The sequence below is a fragment of the Mercenaria mercenaria genome, chromosome 8, assembly GCF_021730395.1.
Source record: "Mercenaria mercenaria strain notata chromosome 8, MADL_Memer_1, whole genome shotgun sequence".
NCBI classification, from domain to species: Eukaryota; Metazoa; Mollusca; class Bivalvia; order Venerida; family Veneridae; genus Mercenaria; species Mercenaria mercenaria.
In genome coordinates, this window is record NC_069368.1 from 73,494,508 (window position 1) to 73,521,473 (window position 26,966).

The 26,966-nt window shown below is 35.4% G+C and overlaps 2 protein-coding genes across 3 annotated transcripts in view; both read right to left on the minus strand.

The window, feature by feature from the left end:
* LOC123565259 (myocyte-specific enhancer factor 2A-like) overlaps positions 1 to 26,966 on the minus strand; it is a 156,704-nt gene that overhangs the window by 102,133 nt on the left and 27,605 nt on the right. Inside the window, exons 2-3 of one of the 2 annotated variants that reach the window (XM_053550190.1) lie at positions 24,404 to 24,456; positions 4,329 to 4,397 (exon numbers count right to left, since the gene is read on the minus strand). The gene's annotated coding sequence lies outside the window, so the exon portion shown is untranslated. The remainder of the gene's footprint in view (positions 1 to 4,328; positions 4,398 to 24,403; positions 24,457 to 26,966) is intronic. The other variant, XM_053550191.1, reaches the window with a different exon arrangement.
* Positions 643 to 25,790, minus strand: LOC123527388 (putative nuclease HARBI1). Its single transcript, XM_053549190.1, has 4 exons — positions 25,765 to 25,790; positions 24,404 to 24,456; positions 4,329 to 4,397; positions 643 to 2,109 (listed from the first exon to the last, which is right to left on the minus strand). Exons 1-4 carry the CDS (start codon positions 25,788 to 25,790, stop codon positions 1,046 to 1,048), a joined length of 1,212 nt encoding a protein of 403 aa, XP_053405165.1. The 3' UTR covers positions 643 to 1,045.

The window sequence follows — 26,966 nt, forward strand, 5'->3', positions numbered from 1 at the left end:
CAAGACCTCCGGTATCCACGTAGGGAGATCTATGTTAAACAAAGACGTCCGGTATGCACACAGGGAGATCTATGTTAAACAAAGACGTCCGATATGCAGATAGGAAGATCTATGTTAAGGAAAGAGACCGGTATCCACATAGGAAGATCTATGTTAAACAAAGAACTCCGGTATGAACATAGGGAGATCTATGTTCATCGTGTATGCGATTCATCTATATAACCTCTTGTTGCATTTTCATCAAACTTGGTTTGAAGAATGAAGTTTAGCTATGCGTATTATGATTATGGGTCACTAGGTCAAATGTTAAGATGTTAGGTTCCTGTGGATGGTAAATCTTGTCCGTATTTCATGTCAAAACCCCATTATTGGATGTTCCCTAAACTTGAGTATGAAGTGTTTTTGTTCATATTGTAAACTGGATCACTAAGTTTAATGTCAAGGTCAGACTGGGCATCTTGCTGGTGATTCATTTTCAATGTGGTCATTGGCTGTTATAAAATGTGCATAATGGATTTTTTTTATTGTTCTATTAAATATTCTTTAAGGGACTTGATATTGTTATTTCATTTTTTTGTCAAGCCCATTAAGTGACCTCGACATAGTAGCCTCAATGGCTGTTCTGTGTCATTATCTCAAAGGTCAAGGTCACACTTAGAGTTTTTAAAAGTTTACTTTGTCATTTAATGTTTGATTTTCAAATGGCCTGACACCTTTGCTCACCGTCATGAGACGGTATGTGGTGCGCAAAATCTGTCAACATTCAAAAGGTCAAATGTCACACTTGCAATTTAAAGGTCAAATATGATTTTATGATACATACTGACAATACGCGGGCTCGACATATTGCCTTTAGGCATTTACTTTTTCAACATCTCTTTGGTGGGAATATCAATGTAACGAATTATCTAGGTTTTATTGTATTTAATGGTAATTTGATCGTGCTTCGATAACAATACCGGTATATAAAATAATAATTCTTGAACATACTGTACGGAAAGTTTTATAGGAGTGTGAACTCTATCCAAGTTGATGTCGAGCAATTTTAAGTAAATGTGTGCTGAAGCAGCCTGTCTCTTACACGACGACCCGTTGCGTCCTGTTGGAGGGCGTTACAATATCCGTCGTCTTGTATCATGTCTCCTTCGTTGTCGTCATTATTGTCATCTCCGGTAGCTGGAATCGGAATTCTTCTTCTGATGCAGATGTTGTGTAATATTCCAGTTGCGCATATGATGTTTATATTTCGTTGCGGAGAGTACATCAGGTAACCGCCCGACTTGTGAAGGCATCTGAAACGCATTTTCCACAGGCCAAATGTTCGTTCAATGATGCATCTTGTGCGTTTATGGCAAGCATTATATTGTCTCTCGGCAACCGTGGTTGGAGCTAAAATGGGCGTCAAGAGAAAAGTTTGTAAGGGATATGCGCTATCTCCTAGCAACCAGCTATTGTTTAGGTTAGCCGCGGCCAAAAATCTGGAAATGGCGCTATTATTCCATATATACGCGTCATGTGTGGAACCAGGCCATCTCACTACTAGATTTTGAAATTCAAACTGAGCATTACAGATGCCCTGTACATTTATTGCATGAAAGCCCTTTCTTGTTACATAAAGGGGTTCGTCTACAGACGGAGCTATAACTGGGACAAGTGTACCGTCAACAGCACCGATCACGTTAGGAAATCCACTGATGTTGTAGAAATCTTGCTTGACTTTAGCAATATCCCGTTGCCTTTCGGGAAATGTTATATGATGTTCATGGAGATGGCAGAGTTCAGCAGATACTGAATGAATACTCCTAGAAACGGACATCGCTGTTACTCCGTGAGCACGTCCCAATACAGACTGAAAACTGCCACTTGCATAATATCCTAAGGCGATAGCAACAGTCAAGGAGACTGGAAGAGACTGATTTCTGTATGTTGGTCTTCTTAAGCCGTCTTCCAGCTCTGCGCATAAGTTGAAAATTGTTTGTCTATCAAAGCGATAATTTAAAAGCAGCGATTCGTCATCCATATAATCCAGCGGATTTTGCCTGTCTCGGAATACACGACGCTCGATACGTCTTCGCCTGTTCTGCAGAAACATCAAATACCTGGCCATACCTGAAAGTGTTAAAAACACCCATGTTACTTATGACACTAAAGAAACAACGATGTTTTAAAATATAAATGTCCAGCTGGCTCGACATTCAGTTCTGCATTCAGCCAGATTTTCGAGTTTTGAATGTTGAGCCAAATATTGACCTAGCTCGACAGTCAGCTCGACATTCGACTTAAATATCAAGCCGGCTAAATAGTTTGTGATTTAATTGTCCAGCTGGCTCAGTTCAACATTCGATCTATTCAAGGGGAATGTCGACTAAATATAGAGCTTTCAGGACATTCCAAACTCGAAATTGACAAGCTGAATGTCAAGTCTGTTCGACATTTAAAACACAAATGACAAGTTGAATGTCGAGTCTGTTCAACATTTAAAACCCAAATGACAAGCTAAATGTCGAGCCTGCTTTACATCCAAAGCCCGAATACCCAGCCGAATGTCAAGCCTGCTCGACATATAAAACACGAATGACAAAATGAATTACGAGCCTTGTCGACATTCAAAACAAGTATACTATTACAAGCTGAGGCTCGACATTTAAAACACGAATGACAAGCTGAATGACGAGCCTTCTCGACATTCAAAACCCGAATGACAAGCTGAATGTCGTGCCTTCTCGACATTTAAACATAAATAACAAGCTGATTGTCAAGCCTTCTCTACATTAACAACACGAATGACAAGCTGAATGACGAGCCTTGTCGACATTCAAAACCCGAATGACAAGCTGAATGTCGTGCCTTCTCGACATTTAAAGCACGAATGACAAGCTGATTGTCGAGCCTTCTCTACATTAAAAACACGAATGACAAGCTGAATGACGAGCCTTCTCAACATTTAAAGCACGAATGACAAGCTGATTGTCGAGCCTTCTCTACATTAAAAACACGAATGACAAGCTGAATGACGAGCCTTGTCGACATTCAAAACACGAATGACAAGATGAAGGTCGAGCCTGCTCGACATTTAAAACACGAATCGAAAATTGAATGTCCAGCATTCTCGTTATTCAAAACATGAGTGTCAAGCTGAATGTCGAGCCTTCTCAACACTCGAAACCCGAATGACTAAAATATTAGAGCGTTTGTGTAACTTCGTGTTTGACATTTTGCCAACTTGTTGCATAGTCATGTATGGTCAAATAGTTATATTACTTTTTGCAACCGGTCACCTTGGACAAAAGCTTTTAATTTACATTTGAATCGGAAAGTATGGTACACTGTATATGCTAAATAGGTTTTTACCATGTCATTTTATCGGAATATTTTGTAATAATTAAATAAAAATAAAATTTTCTTACCTTTTTCGTGAGTCACGCAGATACGGTGGTGATATGGGGTAGATGATTTCACCTTAAGCTACGAGACAATTTAGGGTCACATCGTATCTAACGAGAGTTTCGAGTTAACCACAAAAATCGCTACGGGAACGTTACGTTGGTCTTAAGGTTATCTTAAGGGTAACGATACCTTTGAGTTAGTCACCCCTGACCTCCAAGTGTGACCATGACCTTGTAACTTATAGGTCTTGATGTTGCACATGACATGTTGTCTCATTATGATGGACATTTGTGCCAAATAATATTACAGTTCCTCTATGTATTGCAGAGTTTATGGACCAGACACAAAAGTGTGGGCCAAATGGAATCACAGATGGAATGATAGAAAGAGGGATAAGTCACTGAAACTGCAGACTGGCGAGGGACTTAAAACCTGATACATCCCATGCTTTGATGCCCCATTCCAAAAGGAGTTCATAAATCACAACATGAGATCAATGCCGAAAGGTATTCACTAGTTTGTGAAAAGTCAGAATGATGTCTATCAAGATGTCCACCCATACCGAAAATGAAACTTGAGATATGTACATACTGTAATTATTCCATACAAGGCATGGTCTTTAGGTGCAGTATATTACACAATGGAAGAAAACTTGAACAAGATGTACCAGCTATAATGGTCTCCAAAACGAGATACAAGCAGTGTCATTCAAAATTTCATTTGTTATTCTTTGGCATCTATATACCTTGATATTTTTATTCCTGTCAAAATTTTCACTTTTGCAAATTTTCAAGCCAAAGTATTTAAGGCAACACAAAATAATAATCTAAAGTTATAATTGATCAAACCAAAAGTCAAAGCCATAACTTCTCTTGTATATCGAGAAATTATTCAAGACTGATATTCAATATTTTGTTAAATTGCATTTACTATAAACTTACCCAACAAATGTCTCCAAAACTTTGAATGACCATACGGTTTTGGCCTCAGATATAGCTTGATCTGGTTATCTGAAATTAGAGAACATAACCTTGTTACACAAGATCGACTTTTACCAAAAACAGTTTCACCACAATGCATTTCATATGTATGCCATATGATTCTGTCCATCCAAGTTAATTTTGTGGGTATACCAGGTGCAATACCCATACAGTTTTAATGACCAGACGTTAAGATTCAATCTTTTTTCAACCACGTGATATACTCAATACTGAACTTGCATGTCCTTTTAAGGCATTTTTAAGAAATATTACTGACAAAGGGCAAATATCTTCTTTATAAACTAAAATGCAGAATGGGATATCATATTGTCTGTTCCTGAGGAGTCTTGAAGCTACCTGCTATAATTGTTGTTTTTTTCTACCTATTAATTTTTTTTCTGTCTATGCACATTTTGTACTATAGACAGAATACTGCAAAGGTTTAGTATTTAATCATATGACATTTAGTATTTGTCAGCTGTCAGTGAATAGAGACAACAACCTACTAGAGGATAAGACTGTAAGGAGACAATGAAACTTGGTCAATTCTAGGCCAATATAAACTATTTTATTAAAAAAGTTCAGCTGTCCTGGTAAAATAAATACATATAGGAGAGAACTAAGTCATGTTTTTTGTGACTGACTTTTGCTGCTAGGTAGATCCCAAGTGGTTTGAACAAATTTGAGGATACTTTATGTGCTAATGGTGCTCTGAGCAAGTCTGGTGAAAATCCACCAAGTGGTAAAAGAGTGTTTCTATTTTTAGCTCTGGTAACTTAACCAGGAAATGCCTATGCAAATATTAGTAAAATAGCAAATATTACAATATGAGCCAAAATAAAACCACAGGTTTCTGGGTAAAATTATAAACAAGAGCTGTCCATAAGACAGCCAAGCTCGACTATTCGAAATATTGTCACAGAAGCTGGAAATTATTACCCAAAATGTTAAATATCAAAAGAGTTTTAAGTTCAAAAGGGGACATATCAGAGTTATGGGACTTGATGCTATCAACTAGTTTTATAACCCCGAAGAAACATGTTAAGTTTCAATTCAATATCTGCATTAGTTTTGGGGATAGTAACTTGCATGTAAAACTTTAACCAGAATTTTCTAAGTCCAAAAGGGGGCATAATTTGCTCAAAATACATGTTAAGAGTTATGGAACTTGACCCAGTGAGGTAGGTAATTGATCTAGAAAAAGAATAAATAAGTTCCAAATCTATATGCCTTTTAGTAATAGCTGTATGTACTTGCACGCAAAACTTTAACCAGAATTTTCTAAGTCCAAAAGGGGGCATAATTTGGCCAAAATACATGCCAGAGTTATGGGACTTGACCCAGTGAGGTAGTTTATTGATCTAGAAAAAGAAAAAATAAGTTTCAAATCTATATGCCTTTTAGTAATAGCTGTATGTACTTGCACGCAAAACTTTAACCAGAATTTTCTAAGTCCAAAAGGGGGCATAATTTGGCCAAAATACATGCCAGAGTTATGGGACTTGACCCAGTGAGGTAGGTAATTGATCTAGAAAAAGAAAAAATAAGTTTCAAATCTATATGCCTTTAGTAATAGCTGTATGTACTTGCACGCAAAACTTTAACCAGAATTTTCTAAGTCCAAAAGGGGGCATAATTTGGCCAAAATGAAGGTCAGAGTTATGGGACTTGGTGCTATCAACTAGTTTTATAACCCCGAAGACACATGTGAAGTTTCAATTCAATATCTGCATTAGTTTTGGAGATAGTAACTTGCATGTAAAACTTTAACCAGAATTTTCTAAGTCCAAAAGGGGGCATAATTTGCTCAAAATACATGTTAGAGTTATGGAACTTGACCCAGTGAGGTTGGTAATTGACCTAGAAAAAGAATAAATAAGTTTCAAAGCTATATGCCTTTAAATGATAGCTGTATGTACTTGCATGCAAAAACTTAACCAAGGTGTGACGCCGACGCCGACGCCGACGCCAGGGTGAGTAGAATAGCTAGACTATTCTTCGAATAGTCGAGCTAAAAACAACCATACAAAATATATGTAGGTTTCAAAATCTTGAGTAAAGTATTTCATTCACAAGTTTTAAAACCCTATAAAACAGAGTAAGGTGACATTAACCATTTCCCGCTGGTGACAAGCCTCCATACATTTATGACAATAAAAGTCCAACCACAAAATAGTTTTACTGGCAGCCAGTACATTGTAATGATCAGGAAATAAAATGATGTAATACATCTAAGCAAGAAGTGCCATCTTGCAGAACAGTGTTATATTTGGCTTTATTTAATAGTTAACTAATATTGAAAACTAAACAATTCTACGAAATTTGGCAAAAAATTCATCACACAAGTAAGTAAAATATAAATCTCAAAAAGATCAACTGCAAGGAACTTTTCTAACATTGCAACTGTCACTGTGCGCATTTCATAAATCCAATTCAAACATCTTAATCACACAGTGTCCCACTTGGCCCATCATGCTATAATCACTGTTGCATCAGGTACATGCATTGCCACAACAGTATAATGGCAAGAAGGGCTGACATATGACATGACAGTACCTATAGCACAATGGTGATGGTGCAAGGTCACAATGTTGATGGAGGGATGACAAAGACGATATACTATAATAGTATAATGGTGGTGGAGTGATGCTACAGGATATACAAGGTAATATCTTGTGTCATCCATACATGTGACACCACAACAACAAGGTGGTGATGGACGTGATAACACCATGGTAATAATGGTAAAACAGCAGGATAGCATGAGAATGAAGGTCATTTAAGACAGAAGTAATCTGCATCTTCCTCATTGTGCTGTCATCACCATCATGTCATTGATGGCATCTTTGTTATCATGCTTTCCCTACATTACCAATGTACATTCCCTCCATTGCCACCCGAAGTTCCCTACACCAATAATATACATGCCTTCCATCACCACCACAAGTTCCCTCTAATACACAAACATACATTCCATCCATCACCACCATAACTTCCCTCAATCACCAACATACATTAATCCCCACATTGCCCCTGTACGTTCCCTCCATCACCACCATAAGTTCCCTCCATCACCAACATACATTAATCCCTCCATTGCCCCCGTATGTTCCCTCAATCACCACAATAAGTTCCCTCCATCACCAACATACATTAATCCCTCCATTGCCCCCGTATGTTCCCTCAATCACCACAATAAGTTCCCTCCATCACAAACATACATTAATCCCCCCATTGCCCCCGTATGTTCCCTCCATCACCAACATACATTAATCCCTCCATTGCCCCCGTACGTTCCCTCAATCACCACAATAAGTTCCCTCCATCACCAACATACATTAATCCCTCCATTGCCCCAGTACGTTCCCTCCATCACCTACAGAAGTTCCCTCCATCACCAACATACATAAATCCCTCCATTGCCCCCGTACGTTCCATCTATCACCACCCTAAGTTCCCTCCATCACCAACATACATTAATCCCTCCCTTGCCCCCGTACGTTTAATTAAAACAAAATCAAAATCATCTTTTAAAACATTTGTACAGAATTAGACCAGTCTTAAAAAATTTACAAAAATATGGTGAAAAACTTTTCTGGGAGTTTCATAGGGCCAGTGACAGTTTATCAAAGGTAATTTTAAGGACTGTTCATGATAAGGGGATGAGCAGTGTTTATTCTAAGTATCATGTTAAGTATGTTGTTGTACCACTACTGTATGACTGTATGAAAGATGACATTCTATTATCTAATGGTTCATATCCTGTCAAACATCAAGCTTCCGAAAACACTCAAATATACAGATAAGGTTGTCTATCTTATCTTACTAAATACTCCTAGGTTGCAACAGTATAAACAACAATACAACACATACAATATTGTTGTAGCAAGGGGAAATACCCTTTTCGAATTGTTGGCAATTACTAAAATAATAATATGAAATAGGTCACTGCCTCAATCAGGAATCGATCAGACTTCAACTCAACCCATAACATTTGAAAACAACTGTCTAATGACAGCACGGAAGGACACATTTTTTAATTCGATAGTAAATATCTCATTCGGTATATCGCATGTTACCGTTGAGGGATCAATCCTGATTTTCATCGCTATGCGTAGGATCGATTCCCTATAAATTTAAAGGTAGATTTTGGAATAAAAACAACACTGCCCAGGTAATTTCCGGTTCTTGGATAGGTGCACCCTCCGTAGAGGTATATTTATTTATATGAACTGTGCTCACTAAGGTGCTTTTATTTACAAGTGCACACTATGTGTATATATACCATATATCCATATTTGTACTGATGTGCAAGACGTTGCGGTTCGGACAAGTTATGTGGACGCTTATTAGGCACAAGGAAAAAGCGCATTCTTCCGAAAAAAACGAAGTCAGATGCTCTGTGCACCTGCCAGAAGTACACATTTTTTAATTTGATAGTATATATCTCATTTGGTTTTGTTTGTTTGTTTTGGGTTTAACGCCGTTTTTCAACAGTATTTCAGTCATGTAACGGCGGGCAGTTAACCTAACCAGTATTCCTGGATTCTGTACCAGTACAAACCTGTTCTCCGCAAGTAACTGCCAACTTCCCCACATGAATCTGAGGTGGAGGACTAATGATTTCTGACACAATGTCATTTATCAAATAGTCACGGAGCACATACGCCCCGCCTGAGGATCGAACTCGCGACCCTGAGATCCGTAGACCAACGCTCTTACCTACTGAGCTAAGCGGGCGGGCATATCTCATTTGGTATATCGCATGTTACCATAGAGGGATTGATGCCAATTTTTGTCGCTGTGTAATCGGTAGGATCGTTTCCCTATTAGATACTCTTAATATAATTTTTTTTTTTCAACGAATTTTGTCAATTGCAAAATGAAGATTTTTAATCAATTATTTGACAATTACATCATTCTCATGAACTTTATCTTACTGCAGGTTTTTTTAGATTATTTTTTTCTTTAACAATTCTGCAACTGAGTTTAATGTTTATATGATATTATGCTACTAATCTTTAAACCCCGGCGAAATGGAATTCATGAAATCATGAATTTTTCATCACCATTATGAATTATTCATGAACTGTTCTGAATTACTTCTTAATCTAACTTCATGAAGTTTTATGCATGAAGTGTCGTTTGAGCTACTTCATGAAGATATCAAGCATTATTGACAGATTCATAAAATCCTTGAAATATTCATGAACTAGTCTAAGAATGAATCAAGATTTTTTCATGAATGTCAATATACCTATAGAATTCAAGAAAAATTCATGAACATTTTATGAGCAGTTTAAGAATATTAAATTCTTAAAACATTCTTTATGTGTTCTTAAGAAAAAGTCATGAATATTTAATGAGTATATCTATGATTCATTAATAGTACTAAAATTCAAAACCCTCTTCTAGTTCAGTACCAGTTCTTGAACCCAATTGTGAGTTTCTGAACTGTCCATTCATTTAACATAAAACTTAGGTTTACCTTTTACAATAAATGAATAAGTTCATGAACTGTTCATGAATGTCCATGAACATTAAATTCATGTCACATGATCAGTTTCCATTATTTTGTTGCATGCTGGGAATTTTTTTGCACATGTGATTTAGCAATTTTTGAAAAGTTTGTGCAGCAAATGACAAGGAAATATTTATCATACTACAGTAAGGAATGGTTTAAAAGGAACATGAGTATACTGAATATCATATAAGTAATTATGGTGTTGTTATAAATCATTCATTTTAAAAATATAAAATCCTTCTAAAATGTCACAAGTTTTCACGACCCTGAAGCAAAGCAAGTATCTAAATTTCAATCTTGAGATTAAAGTAAATTATACATTGTTTAACTTAATGTTTTGTATTTTATACAGCAATACGTAATTGTTTACTTCTTATTATGCTCCCAATCCCACTCCAGTTTACTGTTTGACTCAACATTTCATTTGTTGAGGGTGAAAAATGTCACTGTCACAGTGACTCAGCAGAGACTAAAACAATCTCTAGCCACTAAGTGAACAACACTTTGACCTACAGGATATTTTCTTGTATCAAGCTATTCTGATATTGTTCAAAGAATTCCATTACATACAGATCTCTCAAGTTTCACTCCTACCACTGGTTACCTTTACTAGTTCATGAAACTTTTTTTTTTTTTTACAAAAATAGTTCATGAATAAATTTTCATGAATATCAAAATTTATGTTTCATGAATTTCAATACATTATCTCAGCTCTTAACAACAAGTGCATGGATGCTACTTAATTAGTACATGTATTATTTAGTAACTGAAAATATGATGGATTACTGTATCATCTATGGCAAAGAAGTCCTTTTATAATGTTTTGTATTGTTCATGAAATATTCAAGAATTTAAGCACAAATGTCTTCATGAAGTTATAAGAATATTTATTCTTGAAGTGTTCATGGAAAAAACATGAAGTGCAAAAGAGACATTGAAATAAAGAACAAAATAATGCATGAATTCTTCATGAAGTATTTTTTTCAGGAATATTTTCATGAATTCTTCATGAAGATTAATAAATACAAACTTCAAGAATTTTTCATGAACACAGGCTATGTTTAATTCCATGCATTTTTAATGCATTAACCACTTCATGAATAATTCATGAATCTGTTTTCATGTGCTGATGATGCATTTGTCTCAATCGCACTTCATGTTTTTGTCATGAAAACTTCATGAAGTCTCCTCATGAAGAAGTCATGAATGCTTCATGAGTATTTCATGAAGTATGAATAAACATTTGACAAGGGTAGAAAGGAGAAAGAAGGTCAAACATACAGATGGAATAAACTCAAACTCAGTGCCATGAAGCTACTGCCATATGCCACTGGGACACCAAGCACAGAGATTACCACAGGTATAACTTGAATATCTCATTCATTTTTAAAATTTATTTTTCTGAAGCATTACCTTGTATGACTAGGGTATATAGCACCTTTAGAACTTAATGGTCATTTTGAATTGCTGGTCATCAATCAACTGAAATAATCAGAGCAAGATAGTGCTGATTTAGTGGTCACTTATATCTTAATTTTCAATGTAAATGCTAATTGCCATGATTACCTCCAACATATACATCAAATGTTGGTTCAAAGGTCTATGCTGTCCATATTTATTATGCACAGTCAAGCACCATGTATTTTCACCCTTTGACCACATACCTGACACAATGTGACAAACAACAAGACTGCTGCCTAGTGGGATTCCCATAAATGATCTCTACCATTCAGGCATATAAAACAAGAGGGTCATGATGGCCCTGGATGGCCCATCTGAGTTCCACAGTGTGGTTAAACAATTTTGGTGAGAGTCATGCAGGGAAAATATCTGTGAAATTATTTTGAAATAAGACAAGATGTTTTTCAAATTCCCACTAAATAAACTAGAGCTGTTTTTGAGAAAAGCGCTTGTCTCCCACAACTGCCTAATCATCTGAATTGTAAGTTTGTCTTTATATACTGTTTACTCACAGAAAATATACCTTTGATAGTTTTGGAGTAAGTTTTGGAGTATATGGCCTTTAACAGTTTTGGTGCAAGTTTTGGAGTAAGTGGCCTAACGGTAAGTTTTGGAGTAAACGGCCTATCGGTAATTCAAGAGCCATAATTCTGAAATGCCTGGGTCGATTTGGCTAGTTAACGAATTTGGCCGAGGACTAATTGGCAAACACATTTTGTTAAAGTTTTGTGAAGACTGGATGAGAACTGTTTGACTTTGAGCGTGGACAAGGTGTGTAAGTGTGCGTGTGCATAAACGTTCCCCCTAGCGTCCATGTTTCTGGCATCCATGGTTCTGGTATCCTATGGAACATTTCTGTGAAATAATTTCAAATATGGCCAGCTGTTTCTGATGATGAGAGTGCTTAGAGAGTGCTTAACATTTTCCTTTTCATTGTCATGGCAACCAACTTCTACATGGATGACCTACATTTGAAGGAATATTAAAGGGGACCATCCAAGGAACATTCAGTTTAGTTGGAACTGCCTTGGCAGTTTAGGAGAAGATGTTCTTTAAAGAACTTGTGGACAAAAAGAGATGTACTGACAACAAACATGTAACAATCCTAAAAGCTTGCCATGAGCACTTTGTGCTCAGATGAGCTAAAAATGTGGGAAATGAAAAAAATACTAAGTGCAAGGGCCATAAGAATAACAGACACAAATTCATTTTTATGTTAAGTACTGTTCCAACATTAAAAAATAGTAACTCTCATTTATCTTAGTAAGTCAGTTTCACACAAAATAAAATAAAGGGGAGTAATCAATGTGTAACAGTTATTCCTTTTAAGGGAATATATATCACAGGAAGGGACTGTACATTAGGTAAATGAACTCCATATTCAAAGATTGAGATACTTCAAAAGTTTAGTTTAAATTGGAAAATAAGCATGTTGTATTTAATGCTAGGAGGACAGTTTGGCAGTCGCATAAATTACCAATCAATACATTTAAATATACTGCTGCATCCCTGGCAAGTTTTTTTTGTTTTTGTTGGGTTTAACTTCACATTAACAGATAAGGTCATATAGCATCTTTCCAGCTTTTCATGGTGGAGATAGACTCTAAGGTGCCTCTTTGAGCATTATTTCGGGCATGAGTAGGCACCGACTTCTGCAAGCCAACTGGATATCTCCGTCACATGAATTCTACACCTGAAGTAAGGCTTTGAATCAAAAGCAGTGAGGGTCAGGCTATTCAGTCAGTGATCTTAACTACTTGGCATCTGAGCCCCACTTTCAAGCAATTATTTTACTAGTTTCACATAAGTAACTGACAACTTCCTCGTATGAGACAACACTTACCAATAACTTCACAACTTCAGACATAGATCAAATCACTGAAATAAAAGTATCTGATCCTTTGGAGAATCCAAATAATGACGTATATGTATTCTAAGACACATCTGAACAATCTTTTTTTTACCATAACAGCAAACTGACAGCTTTGGTACATGGTACAAACATTTTTTAATATATTATAATAATTGTTAAACTCCTTCTAATACTTTAAAGCTAAATAAGTTAATCACACAAACTGCTTAACCAACATAATCACTGCACCAAACTATGTAATATCAATCTACCTTTTCAAAGATCTGACCTGTCAAAACTTATTCTAATCTCTTAATGTTTTGCTCTATGACTGAGTTTGCAAAGGTTACAAAATTTAACTTATGGTTTTACATCTAGGTCATTTTTTTAGCCCGGGCATATTTCATCTTGCAGACCAAACTCAAGTTAACGTTTCATTCACATTTGGTCTAACTGCCCATGTGCTGTTAATGTTTCATCTGTCAGATCTAGTCTTGTAGACCCAGATCCTGTTCAAGTTAATCAGTCAAGTTTGGACGGCCAGTCTTCCAGACCAAAGTCAGGTTAACATGTTAACCAGTTGAGTGATTATTTGTTCTTGCAGATCTAAGTCATGTTTATTACACTTCAGCTACATTTTGGCTTGCAGACCAAAGTCATGTTGCTTCAGTTACATCTGATATTGCAGACCAAAGTCATGTTAATGCTTCAGTTACATATTGCAGACCAAAGTCATGTTAATGCTTCACTTACATCCGGTACTGCAGACCAGTCATGTTAATGCTTCACTTACATATGGTATTGCAGACCAGTCATGTTAATGCTTCACTTACATATGGTATTGCAGACCAGTCATGTTAATGCTTCACTTACATATGGTATTGCAGACCAGTCATGTTAATGCTTCACTTACATCCGGTATTGCAGTCTAAAGTCGTGCTAATGCTTCACTTACATCTGGTATTGCAGACCAGTCATGTTAATGCTTCACTTACATCCGGTATTGCAGACCAGTCATGTTAATAATTCACTTACATCTGGTATTGCAGTCTAAAGTCATGTTAATGCTTCACTTACATATGGTATTGCAGACCAGTCATGTTAATGCTTCACTTACATCCGGTACTGCAGTCTAAAGTCGTGCTAATGCTTCACTTACATCCAGTATTGCAGTCTAAAGTCGTGCTAATGCTTCACTTACATCTGGTATTGCAGTCTAAAGTCGTGCTAATGCTTCACTTACATCCGGTATTGCAGTCTAAAGTCATGTTAATGCTTCACTTACATCTGGTATTGCAGTCTAAAGTCGTGCTAATGCTTCACTTACATCCGGTATTGCAGTCTAAAGTCGTGCTAATGCTTCACTTACATCCGGTATTGCAGTCTAAAGTCATGCTAATGCTTCACTTACATCTGGTATTGCAGACCAGTCATGTTAATGCTTCAGTTACATATTGCAGACCAGTCATGTTAATAATTCACTTACATACGGTTTTGCAGACGAGTCATGTTAATGCTTCACTTACATCTGGTATTGCAGTCTAAAGTCATGTTAATGCTTCACTTACATCTGGTATTGCAGACCAAAGTTGCTTCACTTACATCTGGTACTGGAGACTTAAGTCGTCTTAATGCTTCAGTTACATCTGGTATTGAAGACCAAAGTCATGTTAATGCTTCACTTACATTTGGTATTGCAGACCAGTCATGTTAATGCTTCAGTTACATCTGGTACTGCTGACCAAAGTCATGTTAATGCTTAAGTTACATCTGGTATTAAGGACGTTAAACTTAATGCTTCAATAATATCTGGTTTTGCTGACCAAAGTCATGTTAATTGGTATTGCAGACCAAAGTCATGCTAATGCTTCAATCATAACTGGTTTTGGAGACAAAAAACAAGCCATTTGATTGCTTGCATGCCTAACTTTGTCATGTAAATACTTTCGTCACATTTGGTCTTCCAAACTTCAGCCATGTTCATTCTCCTATCACATTTTGTCTTGCAGTCAAATCCAACAAATTGTCTTTAAAAGTCACTCCGTGCTATAAAGGGTTATAAGTGCAAATTACTTTGAAAACGGACAAAAAGATTCAAATGAACAGATTTTCAAATTACTCCTAGAGATATACTGGGAAAACTAGCCTCACCTCCTTGCAGTGTAGATTTTTTCTGATTTTAGCTCTGGTGGATCCTACATGCAGCTGAGCAGAACTGTTTAAATAAAACTTTAAATGAGGATGATATGAAACACCCATGCTTACTTAAAATCAACATCAAGAAAATGTTTTTAAAGAAAAATAAGGGTGGATAGATGGATGGACAACAGACGTAAGATGATCACAACAGCTCACCATGAGCACAAAGTGCTCAGCTGAATGTACTACTTTATGCCCTTTCCAGACATGAAGTCAAAAAAAAAGTTTAAATAATATATTAAATCATATAATCTACAAAACTCTCTTAAAGTACCTTTAGATTAAGCTAATCTTGTTGTCCTTAAACATAACTAATTATAATACAGCTAACCTCTAAATCTGGGGTGCTTTCTTAAAAGTCAGCACAGCTTTTCTTAGAGCAAAACAACTTGTTCAAAAGTCACCTTTGTCCTTGTTATTTAACAGAGATTCAAGTAAGTATATACAAAGTAAACTCCCTAAAATGTCACCTCTAAGGCAACAATCTATTTACAATGCCTATTTCATGCTATTTGTTTACAGAAAATCCAGTTTCTAAGTTTCCTTCAATTTATGGAACAGTGTGTGATGTTCACATATGAAATGTGCGGTGTTAACATATGGTTAGTTTCCACAATTTAGTTATGTAATAAGGGGACAGGTACTACCCCTCCCCCGACCCTCGCATCAAAATGTTTTGTGAAATATAACAAACAGACCTGTACGAAAATATACGCCTATAAATTGGACATAATTCTGATAAGATTTTCTGGCATTAAAGTGAATTTACTTGAACATGCATTGTGTTCCCGATACAAGAGGACCATGATGGTCCTGAATCGCTCACCTGTTCCCACATGACCCAGTTTTGAGTATGACGTCGTTTTTTTCTATTATTTGACATAATGACCTAGTTTTTGAGCTCATGTGACCTAGTTTTGAACTTGACCTAGATATCATCAAGATAAAAATTCTGACCAATTTTCATGAAGATCCATTGAAAAATATGGCCTCTAGAGAGGTCACAAGGTTTTACTATTATTTGACATAGTGACCTAGTTTTCAAAGGTACGTGACCCTGTTTTGAACTTGACCTAGATATCATCAAGGTGAACATTCTCACTAATTTTCATGAAGATCTCATGAAAAATATGGCCTCTAGAGAGGTCACAAGGTTTTTCTATTTTTATACCTACTGGCCTAGTTTTTGACTGCACGTGACCCAGTTTCAAAACTGACCTAGATATCATCAAGGTGAACATTCAGACCAATTTTCATGAAGATCCATTGAAAAATATGGCCTCTAGAGAGGTCAAAAGATTTTTCTAATTTTAGACCTACTGACCTAGTTTTTTAACCGCATTGACCCAGTCTCGAACTTGACCTAGATGTCATCAAGATGAACATTCAGACCAACTTTCATACAGATCCCATGAAAAGTATGGCCTCTAGAGAGGTCACAAGGTTTTTTTTTATTATTTGACCTACTGACCTAGTTTTTGATCGCATGTGACCCAGTTTCAAACTTGATCTAGATATCATCAAGGTGAACATTCTGACCAATTTTCATGAAGATCCATTCAAGGGTATGGCTACTAGAGAGGTCACAAGGTTTTTCTATTTTAAGACCTACTGACCTAGTTTCTGATCGCAGTTGACCCAGTTTCAAACTTGGCCAATATATCATCAAGATAAACATTTAGACCAACTTTCATACAGATCCCATGAAAAATATGGCCTCTAGAGAGGTCACAAGCTTTTTTTATTATTTGACCTACTGACCTACTTTTTGATGGCACGTGACCCATTTCGACTTTGACCTAGATATCATCAAGATGAACATTCTGACCAATTTTTATGAAGATCCATTCACAAGTATGGCCTCTAGAGAGGTCACAAGGTTTTTCTATTTTTAGACCTACTGACCTAGTTTTTGATGGCATGTGACCCAGTTTCGAACTTGACCTAATATCATCAAGACGAACATTCTGACCAACTTTCATACAGATCCCATGAAAAATATGGCCTCTAGAGAGGTCACAAGGTTTTTCTATTATTTGACCTACTGACCTAGTTTTTGAAGGCATGTGACCCAGTTTCGAACTTGACCTAGATATCATCAAGATGAACATTCTGACCAAATTTCATACAGATCCCATGAAAAATATGGCCTTTAGAGAGGTCCCAAGGTTTTTCTATTATTTGACCTTCTGACCTAGTTTTAGATGGCACGTGACCCAGTTTCGAACTTGACATAGATATCATCAAGATGAACATTCTGACCAATTTTTATGAAGATCCATTCACAAGTATGGTCTCTAGAGAGGTCACAAGGTTTTTCTATTTTTAGACCTACTGACCTTGTTTTTGACTGCACGTGACCCAGTTTCAAACCTGACCTAGATATCATCAAGATGACCATTCTGACCAACTTTCATACAGATCCCATGAAAAATATGGCCTTTAGAGAGGTCACAAGGTTTTTCTATTTTTTGACCTACTGACCTAGTTTTTGTGGGCACGTGACCCAGTTTCAAACTTGATCTAGATATCATCAAGATGAACATTCTGACCAAATTTCATACAGATCCCATGAAAACTATGGCCTTTAGAGAGGTCCCAAGGTTTTTCTATTATTTGACCTTCTGACCTAGTTTTAGATGGCACGTGACCCAGTTTCGAACTTGACATAGATATCATCAAGATGAACATTCTGACCAATTTTTATGAAGATCCATTCACAAGTATGGCCTCTAGAGAGGTCACAAGGTTTTTCTATTTTTAGACCTACTGACCTTGTTTTTGACTGCACGTGACCCAGTTTCAAACCTGACCTAGATATCATCAAGATGACCATTCTGACCAACTTTCATACAGATCCCATGAAAAATATGGCCTTTAGAGAGGTCACAAGGTTTTTCTATTTTTTGACCTACTGACCTAGTTTTTGTGGGCACGTGACCCAGTTTCAAACTTGATCTAGATATCATCAAGGTGAACATTCTGACCAATTTTCATGAAGATCTTGTGAAATATATGGCCTCCAGAGAGGTCACAAGGTTTTTCTATTTTTAGACCTACTGACCTAGTTTTTGACCGCACGTGACCCAGTTTCTAACTTGACCTTGATATCATCAAGGTGAACATTCTAACCAATTTTCATGAAGATCTTATGAAAAATATGGCCTCTAGAGAGGTCACAAGGTTTTTCTATTTTTAGATCTACTGACCTAGTTTTTGAAGGCACGTGACCCAGTTTCGAACTTGACCTAGATATCATCAAGGTGAACACTCTAACCAATTTTCATGAAGATCTTGTGAAAAATATGGCCTCTAGAGAGGTCACAAGGTTTTTCTATTTTTAGACCTCCTGACCTAGTTTTTGATGGCACATGACCCAGTTTCGAACTTGACCTAGATATCATCAAGGTGAACATTCTGACCAATTTTCATGAAGATCTTGTGAAATATATGGCCTCTAGAGAGGTCACAAGGTTTTTCTATTTTTAGACCTACTGACCTAGTTTTTGACCGCACGTGACCCAGTTTCAAACTTGACCTAGATATCATTAAGATGAACATTCTGACCAATTTTCATGAAGATCTTTTGAAATATATAGCCTCTAGAGAGGTCACAAGGTTTTTCTATTTTTAGACCTACTGACCTAGTTTTTGACCGCACATGACCCAGTTTCGAACTTGACCTAGATATCATCAAGGTGAACATTCTGACCAACTTTCATAAAGATCCCATGAAAAATGTGACCTCTAGAGTGGTCACAAGCAAAAGTTTACGCACTAACGGACGCACGGACGGACGACGGACGCTGCGCGATCACAAAAGCTCACCTTGTCACTTTGTGACAGGTGAGCTTAAAACTGCAAAGCTTACTATGAACACCCATGTAAGCTTGAGAAAATCTTGAACCCTTTTAAGCATTTAACTGTTAGTTTTTGTTCTGCTTTAATTTAAAACATTGTCTGTTACTCATTTTCAGGACAGCAAAAAAGAGAAAGTGGAGGTATTTTCAAAAGACAGAATGCAAGACGACAAATGCTGTGCAGGAAATGACTAACTTCAAGGAGTGCAGAAGTTTGCCTGAAAACTTCCTATTTAATGGTACTTTGGAAATTGTGTACAAAACAACGTGAGGGGAGAGGTGATGTGGAACATAAAAGTTGTGAAAACCTTGCAGGAGAATCTAATTCTGTCACTATGTGAGGGTTCTTTTTTCCCTGTAATGAAGTGAATATTTGAGGGGTTAAGTTTGATTAATGTTGTTTGTATTATGGTCTAGTAATAGGCATTTTTCTTTCAGTTAAGGTATTTTCTATATATTTTAACACATCTTACTATGTTATTCCATATATATCAAAGCCCATATTTTCATGATCAGCATTTTTCCTCAAGTTGCAGTAATGTTCGAATCATGTCTTACAGAAAACCAAACATAATATTATCAGCCTTCCCTGATCAATGTCTTTGACGCAGTGGTCTCCCTTTACAGTACGGAAACAATTTATATCGAGATTTTGGTTTAAAAAAAATTCATCATCTGTACATATAAAATAACAAAACTGTTTCCAGTATTTTTCAGAGATTTAAGAGTAATTAAAAAATAATTTATAGCAAAACCTTGTGTAACACTATACACGATGGGTGGTTATACGTCGGGCGTATTAATTGCATTAGAATTCAAAGAATTAAACAATGTTTAAATGCAAACAACCATTAACTTTTCAAATATTAATGAATACTTCATGAAAAGCTAATTTCAAGATTAGTTCATGACTTTTTGTTCATGAATAGCTCTGATGTTGAGTTAGCACATAATATTTTGCATGAGGCTTTAAAAATAACTGTGTTAAGAAAAAATAGTAATTTATGTTAGGTCAGTAACTGTACGAGTCATAATTATCATTCTCAGAGTGTAATTTTTTTTTAATTTGACTTTATTTTTATATAAATTGCATCTTTAAAACTATATTACTTTACAATAATTGAGTTGTAAAGCATATAGGAACACTGAGTTTTGAAAATAGTTTCTCTTTTTATATTTCTTTTACTTGATATAATAGTTTATATACATATCATTCTGTCACTTTTTTGATAATCCAAAATGTTTCAGCATCTTATCTGCGGTAAAACTGAATTATACATACATGAAATACAAATGCACTACAATACAAATGCACTGCAATACAAATATACTAGCTACAATACAAATATACTACAATAAAAAAACACTACAATACAAATATACTACAATATAAATATACTACAATAAAAAGCACTACAATACAAATATACTGCAATAAAAAATATATTATAAATGTACTACAATAAAATATACTCCAATATAAATGTACTACAATACAAGTATACTATAATATAATACTACAATAAAAATTTATAAGTACTACAATACAAATATTCTAGCATACAATATGTACTACAATACAAATATACTACAACAAATATGTAGTAGTATACTATACAAATGTTCTACGCAGTAATACTACTACTATCTCACCTGAAGGTCATATTATCCTAAATATACTAGTTATCTGCTCCAAATTCCCGATTTGTATGCTCCAATTCTAATTTCCCACATCCATAAACAAACCTATATTGATCAATTCAATTTAGTCTAAATACTGCAACACGCTCAAAATAAAACGTCCAAAATATCTCCTATTATCATGTCAAATAATCCCTTTTTGTCGTCTTGTTTCCAAATATAATAACTAGCCAAGTATAAAAGAAAAATACGGACTTCTTTTCAGAGCAGCATAGCCTTAAATGACAGAATGTGAAAAGTGGAAACGTTCAGCGAGATTATTGGGAAAGATTTTGTCGCGTATTCAGACGTACTCGTAATTTATTGGAACAGATTAAAATTCAAAAGACATTACTAAGGGCACATTATTAGTCTTTTATGTAAAAAGAAACCAAATATTGGATATATTTCCATGGAAACAGGACGTCAACCGCCATGGTGACAAGGTAAGCCAATTCTGCTGCTGACAAGTCTCATATAAGAAATTCTTGCTACGCTTTCCTTGGATACATGTACTCATAAATTCATTAGCAAAACTCTCCTTTATACTAGCATTTTATCACTATATATTGCGTTTATAAACAACAGCTATCACTAAAGGTAATTCATACCACCACTTAAAGCCTTGTTTGGAAAGTTTAATACTGATAATGAAATAGCACTCCTTGTACCCTTTAAAATACCTACCTACTGTACCTTTTATGTCAAAACTTACAGAATGAGTGTATGGAATTCCTGTTACACTTGAAAAATATAAAATGTTAAAAAATGAGAAACTGATTTAAAGAAAGGGTTGCAATTCTTCTGCTCTTTATATCCATTTATTATCATCTTTTAATTATGTGAAAATTTTATTATATTCCCTTGAATTATGTCAAAGTTACTGCCTAAAATGTTTACAATTGAACAAAAATTAGTACAACAGCAGATAACTTCATCATTATCTGGGACAGAAATTTGGCTATTGAGCTGTTAATCAACATCATTACATAAACTACTCATTGTACCTTTTATGTTTCATTTAATAGAGATTCTGAGTTGTATAGAATTCTCTTCAGAGGATGAAACCCTCATACTTCAAACAAAAATGCGAAAGATTAAGTTACATCAAATTCCCTTCAGTGGTCTTAACCCTCATCATGCTGGACACGATTGATTCTGCCTTTGCGACCAGTGTAGATCATGATCAGCCTGCACATCCATGCAGTCTGATCAAGATCTGCACTGTTCACCATTCAATCCATATTTTTTAAGTAAACACCCCTTTTAACAGTTAATGGTACTGTCCAAATTGAAAGATGGACAAGTTCATTATAGAAATTTTGCAGGGTAAGGGTTAATTCCTTTCTAAAACATACAAATTGGAAGGGAGACAATTTTGTATAAAAGAGCAGTCACAGTTACAGGACATGTTCTGTCAATACTTGCCATATGAGCCCAGAAGTTTATATAAAGTTCCAATGAAAACCCTTCATTGGTTTCAGAGCTACATGTATTTCAGAAAAACAATAATTTTGTCATACTTTCCAGATTTCAAAATCAAAGGGCGGTGGGTGGGGGGGGGGGGGGGACAATTTAGTCATGTGCAAAATGGGAAATAATTTTGTCAAAATAAATGTCAAGAGTAGACTTACTGCACCTGCCAATGTGAACTTTGCTTATGACTCTAATACAACCTATTTTAATGTTCAATGTAGTATCTAAATTGGCTTCAGAGAAGTTCAAAAAAAAAAAAATTTGACCCATTTTCCCAGTCAAAGAAGAAGGCAGAATTATGAAACTTGATTTGTAAACTTACATTATGTTGTAAAAGGTTCATGTGAAACATGGATAGACTTCAGAAATACTAAAAAGAATGTGAATTTTGTTAACTTTCCAAGTGAGAGTAGAAATTTTTTTCAGCATAGAAGTCAGACAAAAGTCACGAGTCATGAGATTTGGAACTTAAACTTGTCTTATGATCCTTAAAACATATTTAATATAGTTTCAAAATTATATCTGTACAAGTTTCAGAGACCAGACAGAGATGAGTCTCATTATAGCGCCCCAACTGCCCATCCCATTACCTAATCAACAAAAGTTTGGAGCGAGTATAACATTTGTAAAGGCTTAGTATACAATTGTCTCAGAACACTGCTTCTTTGTTAAACAATTTCACTTTTTGATGTCATGTTTAGTCAGTCAGTAAGTATTTTATGTTGCAAAGTCCTCATTTACATAAATCTTTCACAATTAAAGAACATTTCCCCGATTTTTTTGGAGTAAGTACAACCTTGTTTTCTTTAAATTAGACACCAATTACTGCATAATTCTTACAAAGTTAACCAGTCAAAGCCATTGATATCATACCAGCCTTTTTTGTAATATACCAGACAGTACTTAAGGGTCAAAAATAAGCTCGAAATTGTTAAAGAAGGCTATGATTATATTCCATTTATATTTTAAAGTTGTTTTTTAATTCACTACTTTTAAACTTCTTTAGCCAATGTTTTAAATTTCATTTTAAACTCATAAGTACAATTTAGATTACAAACATTTCAAAAGTGAGCTGAAAAGATAAATATCAAAAGAAAACTGTTTCCTGCCTCAAATGAATGAATCAAACAGGAAAATATTCAAAACACAAGAAGATGCGAAAGATTTGACTGTTCTTGTTACAACCTCAGTTGCTCCAGAATATGAGTTGATACTGGACAGAAGGAATTTCATTTTCAAATCCACAGATGTTCCTAATGACTTTGGTCCATATGCAAGAAAGCTATCAGTCCACTTCATATCAAATTTATATTTAAGAAATTCCATAAATAAATTTTCCTTTCAATTACCAACAGGTTGCCCTTTTCTGCAATTTCTTAACCATTCTGGTATTACAAGACAAAAGCAGGTGCTTGCAACATCAAAGCATCCAGTGACCATGATGACATCTTGTGCATAACTGTGTACCCTTCAATATGACAATACAACAGGTACCAGTCTGTGAGTAACAGATGGGTTCTCAGACTTTCTTCCTATTATTAGAAACTTGTTGTCCTCTGTGCATAAATTTAGAACCAGTTCATTGTTCTCCAGAATCTTTGTAGTCTCTGAACTTTGGGCTGTCCCCTTTGATCTCTTACATCACAAATTTCCCTCCAAAAGTGACTTGCAGGTGACCCCATATGTGGTCAAAGAAATTATTGATTGATTATTAATATGCAACTTTGATTTCCAATTTCTTCACGGAGTTGAGTAACTTGAAACTTTTCTTGTTCACCCATTCTTTCCAATTTTAATCTGATTCAACTCAGACAAATTCTCCATATTTGGTCTCAAAAATACCTGTGAATTTTTTTTTTATTTAAGATTTGAAGCAACTATAAGCAATGAACAGTTCAACCTAGTACTTCTAGATCTGACAAACAAATTTACTAGCCCGATGTCTAAAACTGTAAGACTTAAAATAATTCAGATTTTAATTTACCTTCACATGAAAAATCATTGGATGGCTCAGCATTTAGTACGGCAGTACCAATTCTGAAAGTATAAACAATTAAATAACATTAATCTTTCAGTACCTATCAAATATTTAAGATATAAAAAACTTAAAAATTAAATGATAATATTAATTTGTCAATACTAATTTCAAAGTCAGTAGGGTAGCACGCTATAATGTAAAGTACTAATATGACAATAATTGCATTAAATTTAAAAGTAGCACTAAAACGTAACAACAATGCAGACAAGAGGGTGACTGACAATGAAAGGAAAAGTGTGGTCATTTTCCTTCCTATCACCTGTCCAGATTTTAACGGCTACTGAAAATGACCCTGCGGAGACAGGTGATATTTAGAGTATCCAATTGCACATCAAATAGCGCAATTATTAACTAGCTTCAGTGGTTTGACAAAATTGTCTAACGGGTCTTCTTTCATGTGAATAGCGGGTGTCGCGTGCAACTTTTCACATCTCATTATATTATAATTACTAGGTTTAGCACCTCCTAAATGACTAGGCTATTTTAACACTGGTACTTTTCCCCACTAAACAGTTAATACAGTATTTTACTATTTTGATATACAATGAAGAGACTAAATATATAATTACAAATGTGGCATTTTTACCATGTATAATATGAAAACAATACAATATTGAATTTTTTCTCTGTTGGTTGAATAGCTAAATATCTTATTAAGCTTTGATTTTACTATACAAGTCTCAGGGCCATTATGGTCCTAAGTGCTTAAGCAGCCTCATATGAACAAATTAGGAGAGGATATTATAAAAGTGCTACACACCAAGTTTGATGAAGATCTATCAAGCTGTTCATGAGATGAAATTGTTTAAATGTATTTCTATTTTTATTAAGAACTGGCAGCCAGTTAATAAGAGGTTGATGCAATTCTGTGTTTTCAGAGTAGAAGACATTTCTGCCAGGTCAAAGTTATGGTTATGGTATTACAACTATGTCTTCGCATCCGCAAGCGGGCTCGACAAAAATGATTTAAACCAGTGGATTGGTGCTGTAAAGTTTGACATATTGATGAAGATAGGTACCAGCAATATACTGTCGCTATACAACAGCTTTTGGGACCACTTCACTTTTTTATTTTGGAAAGCAGTTTTTATTAATTTCAAGACCCGAAAGTTAATTTGCCATTCTTGATTAACTTTGTAAACTTGCATCTTTGCAAATACAGCAAACAATGTCACCTTAGTACAAAAATAGCTTAACTCTGCAGTTAACCCCTTATGCACTAAGGTGACATAACTTTGAATCCGGGTTGAGGCATATGTATTCCATAGGGATTCAGACTCATTTGTCTTCCATGTTTCATGACTTACTTGAAGGAATTTGTAACACTGAGCATGCTTACTGATTGCCATATTTAAATGAAAACATGTTGAAAAACAATGTTCACGAACAAACATTACAAAAAAGTAATATGTTAAGTACAAACAAGACAACAATGTAGCTTCCATCTCTATGTCTCTGGATATGACTTCTGTGTACTACACAAGAAAAATAAGTCATTAATCAATCTTGTATATTTATATTGCTGAAAATGGGTGTGGTCGTGTTATAGGTGATTATTTACCATTAATGACAAAAAAGTACACTTCACCTGTGCTGATACAGGAAGCTGAAAACCTTTGAAGCATGTCTTTTTTGCCCTATCTATCAAGACTTAACAGCAGGCTGTCAGTCAATATTGTTTGAAATTATTAAATTTAAACTTGATTTATGCATTTTCTAATTTACTGACTGCCTAATTAGGTGGACTAATTGAGCAGGAAATTGGAAAGTGATACAATTCATGCTTCATATACTAGATCAATTTACTTCAAAGAGGAATTTTTACTATAGTTACCACATATCCCCTAAAAGGCTGCTCCCCATCCTAATAAATGCTCCGAAATCATTTTAGTAAAATACAGTCTGATAATGTATGTGGGTGACATGGTAAGTTTGAATCAAATCCATCCAGTATTTAACCCTTAGCCTGCTAAATTTCTAAAATGGACTGGTCCATCATTCAATCTGGGCAATACCATTTATTATTCGAAGGGGTGTTCGCTGAAAATTTACTGACTGAATAGCGAACAGTGCAGACCATGATCAGCCTGCACGGATGTGCAGGCTGATCTTGGTCTGCACTGGTCTCAAAGGCATAATCACTTGCCGGCAGCAGGCTAAGGGTTAAATAGCTGAGATAGAGTGAGATCCTGTACATTAAAACATGATTAACCTGAGAAATAAATGAGGCATAATAAGATATTGATACTAGAATTATGGATCTTGCATCATATGATGTGGGTGATAATGATAGAAAAATGATCAAATCAAATAATAATGTCTGTGACAATCAATGTTAAAGACCAAATTAACTCAATGTCGCTGTATATACTCTGAGTACTAATACAGTCACTGTTGTGTTCATTTAAACAATCTGATACCCACCAAAAATCCTACCTATACCCATTTCTATATAAGCTCCGCTAACCCAAAAAACAAGAGCTACATGTCCATAAGACAGCCAATGCTC

What these genes read in the sequence shown, in the direction of transcription:
- LOC123527388 (XM_053549190.1), bottom strand. Translation starts at nt 25,790, where the DNA reads ATGCTCAGTGTTACAAATTCCTTCAA. An exon ending in CAATGATTTTTCATGTGAAG is followed by an intron (nt 4,398 to 24,403) that starts GTAAATTAAAAT and finishes CTCTAATTTCAG; the next exon opens with ATAACCAGATCAAGCTATAT. An exon ending in GTTTTGGAGACATTTGTTGG is followed by an intron (nt 2,110 to 4,328) that starts GTAAGTTTATAG and finishes TAACACTTTCAG; the next exon opens with GTATGGCCAGGTATTTGATG.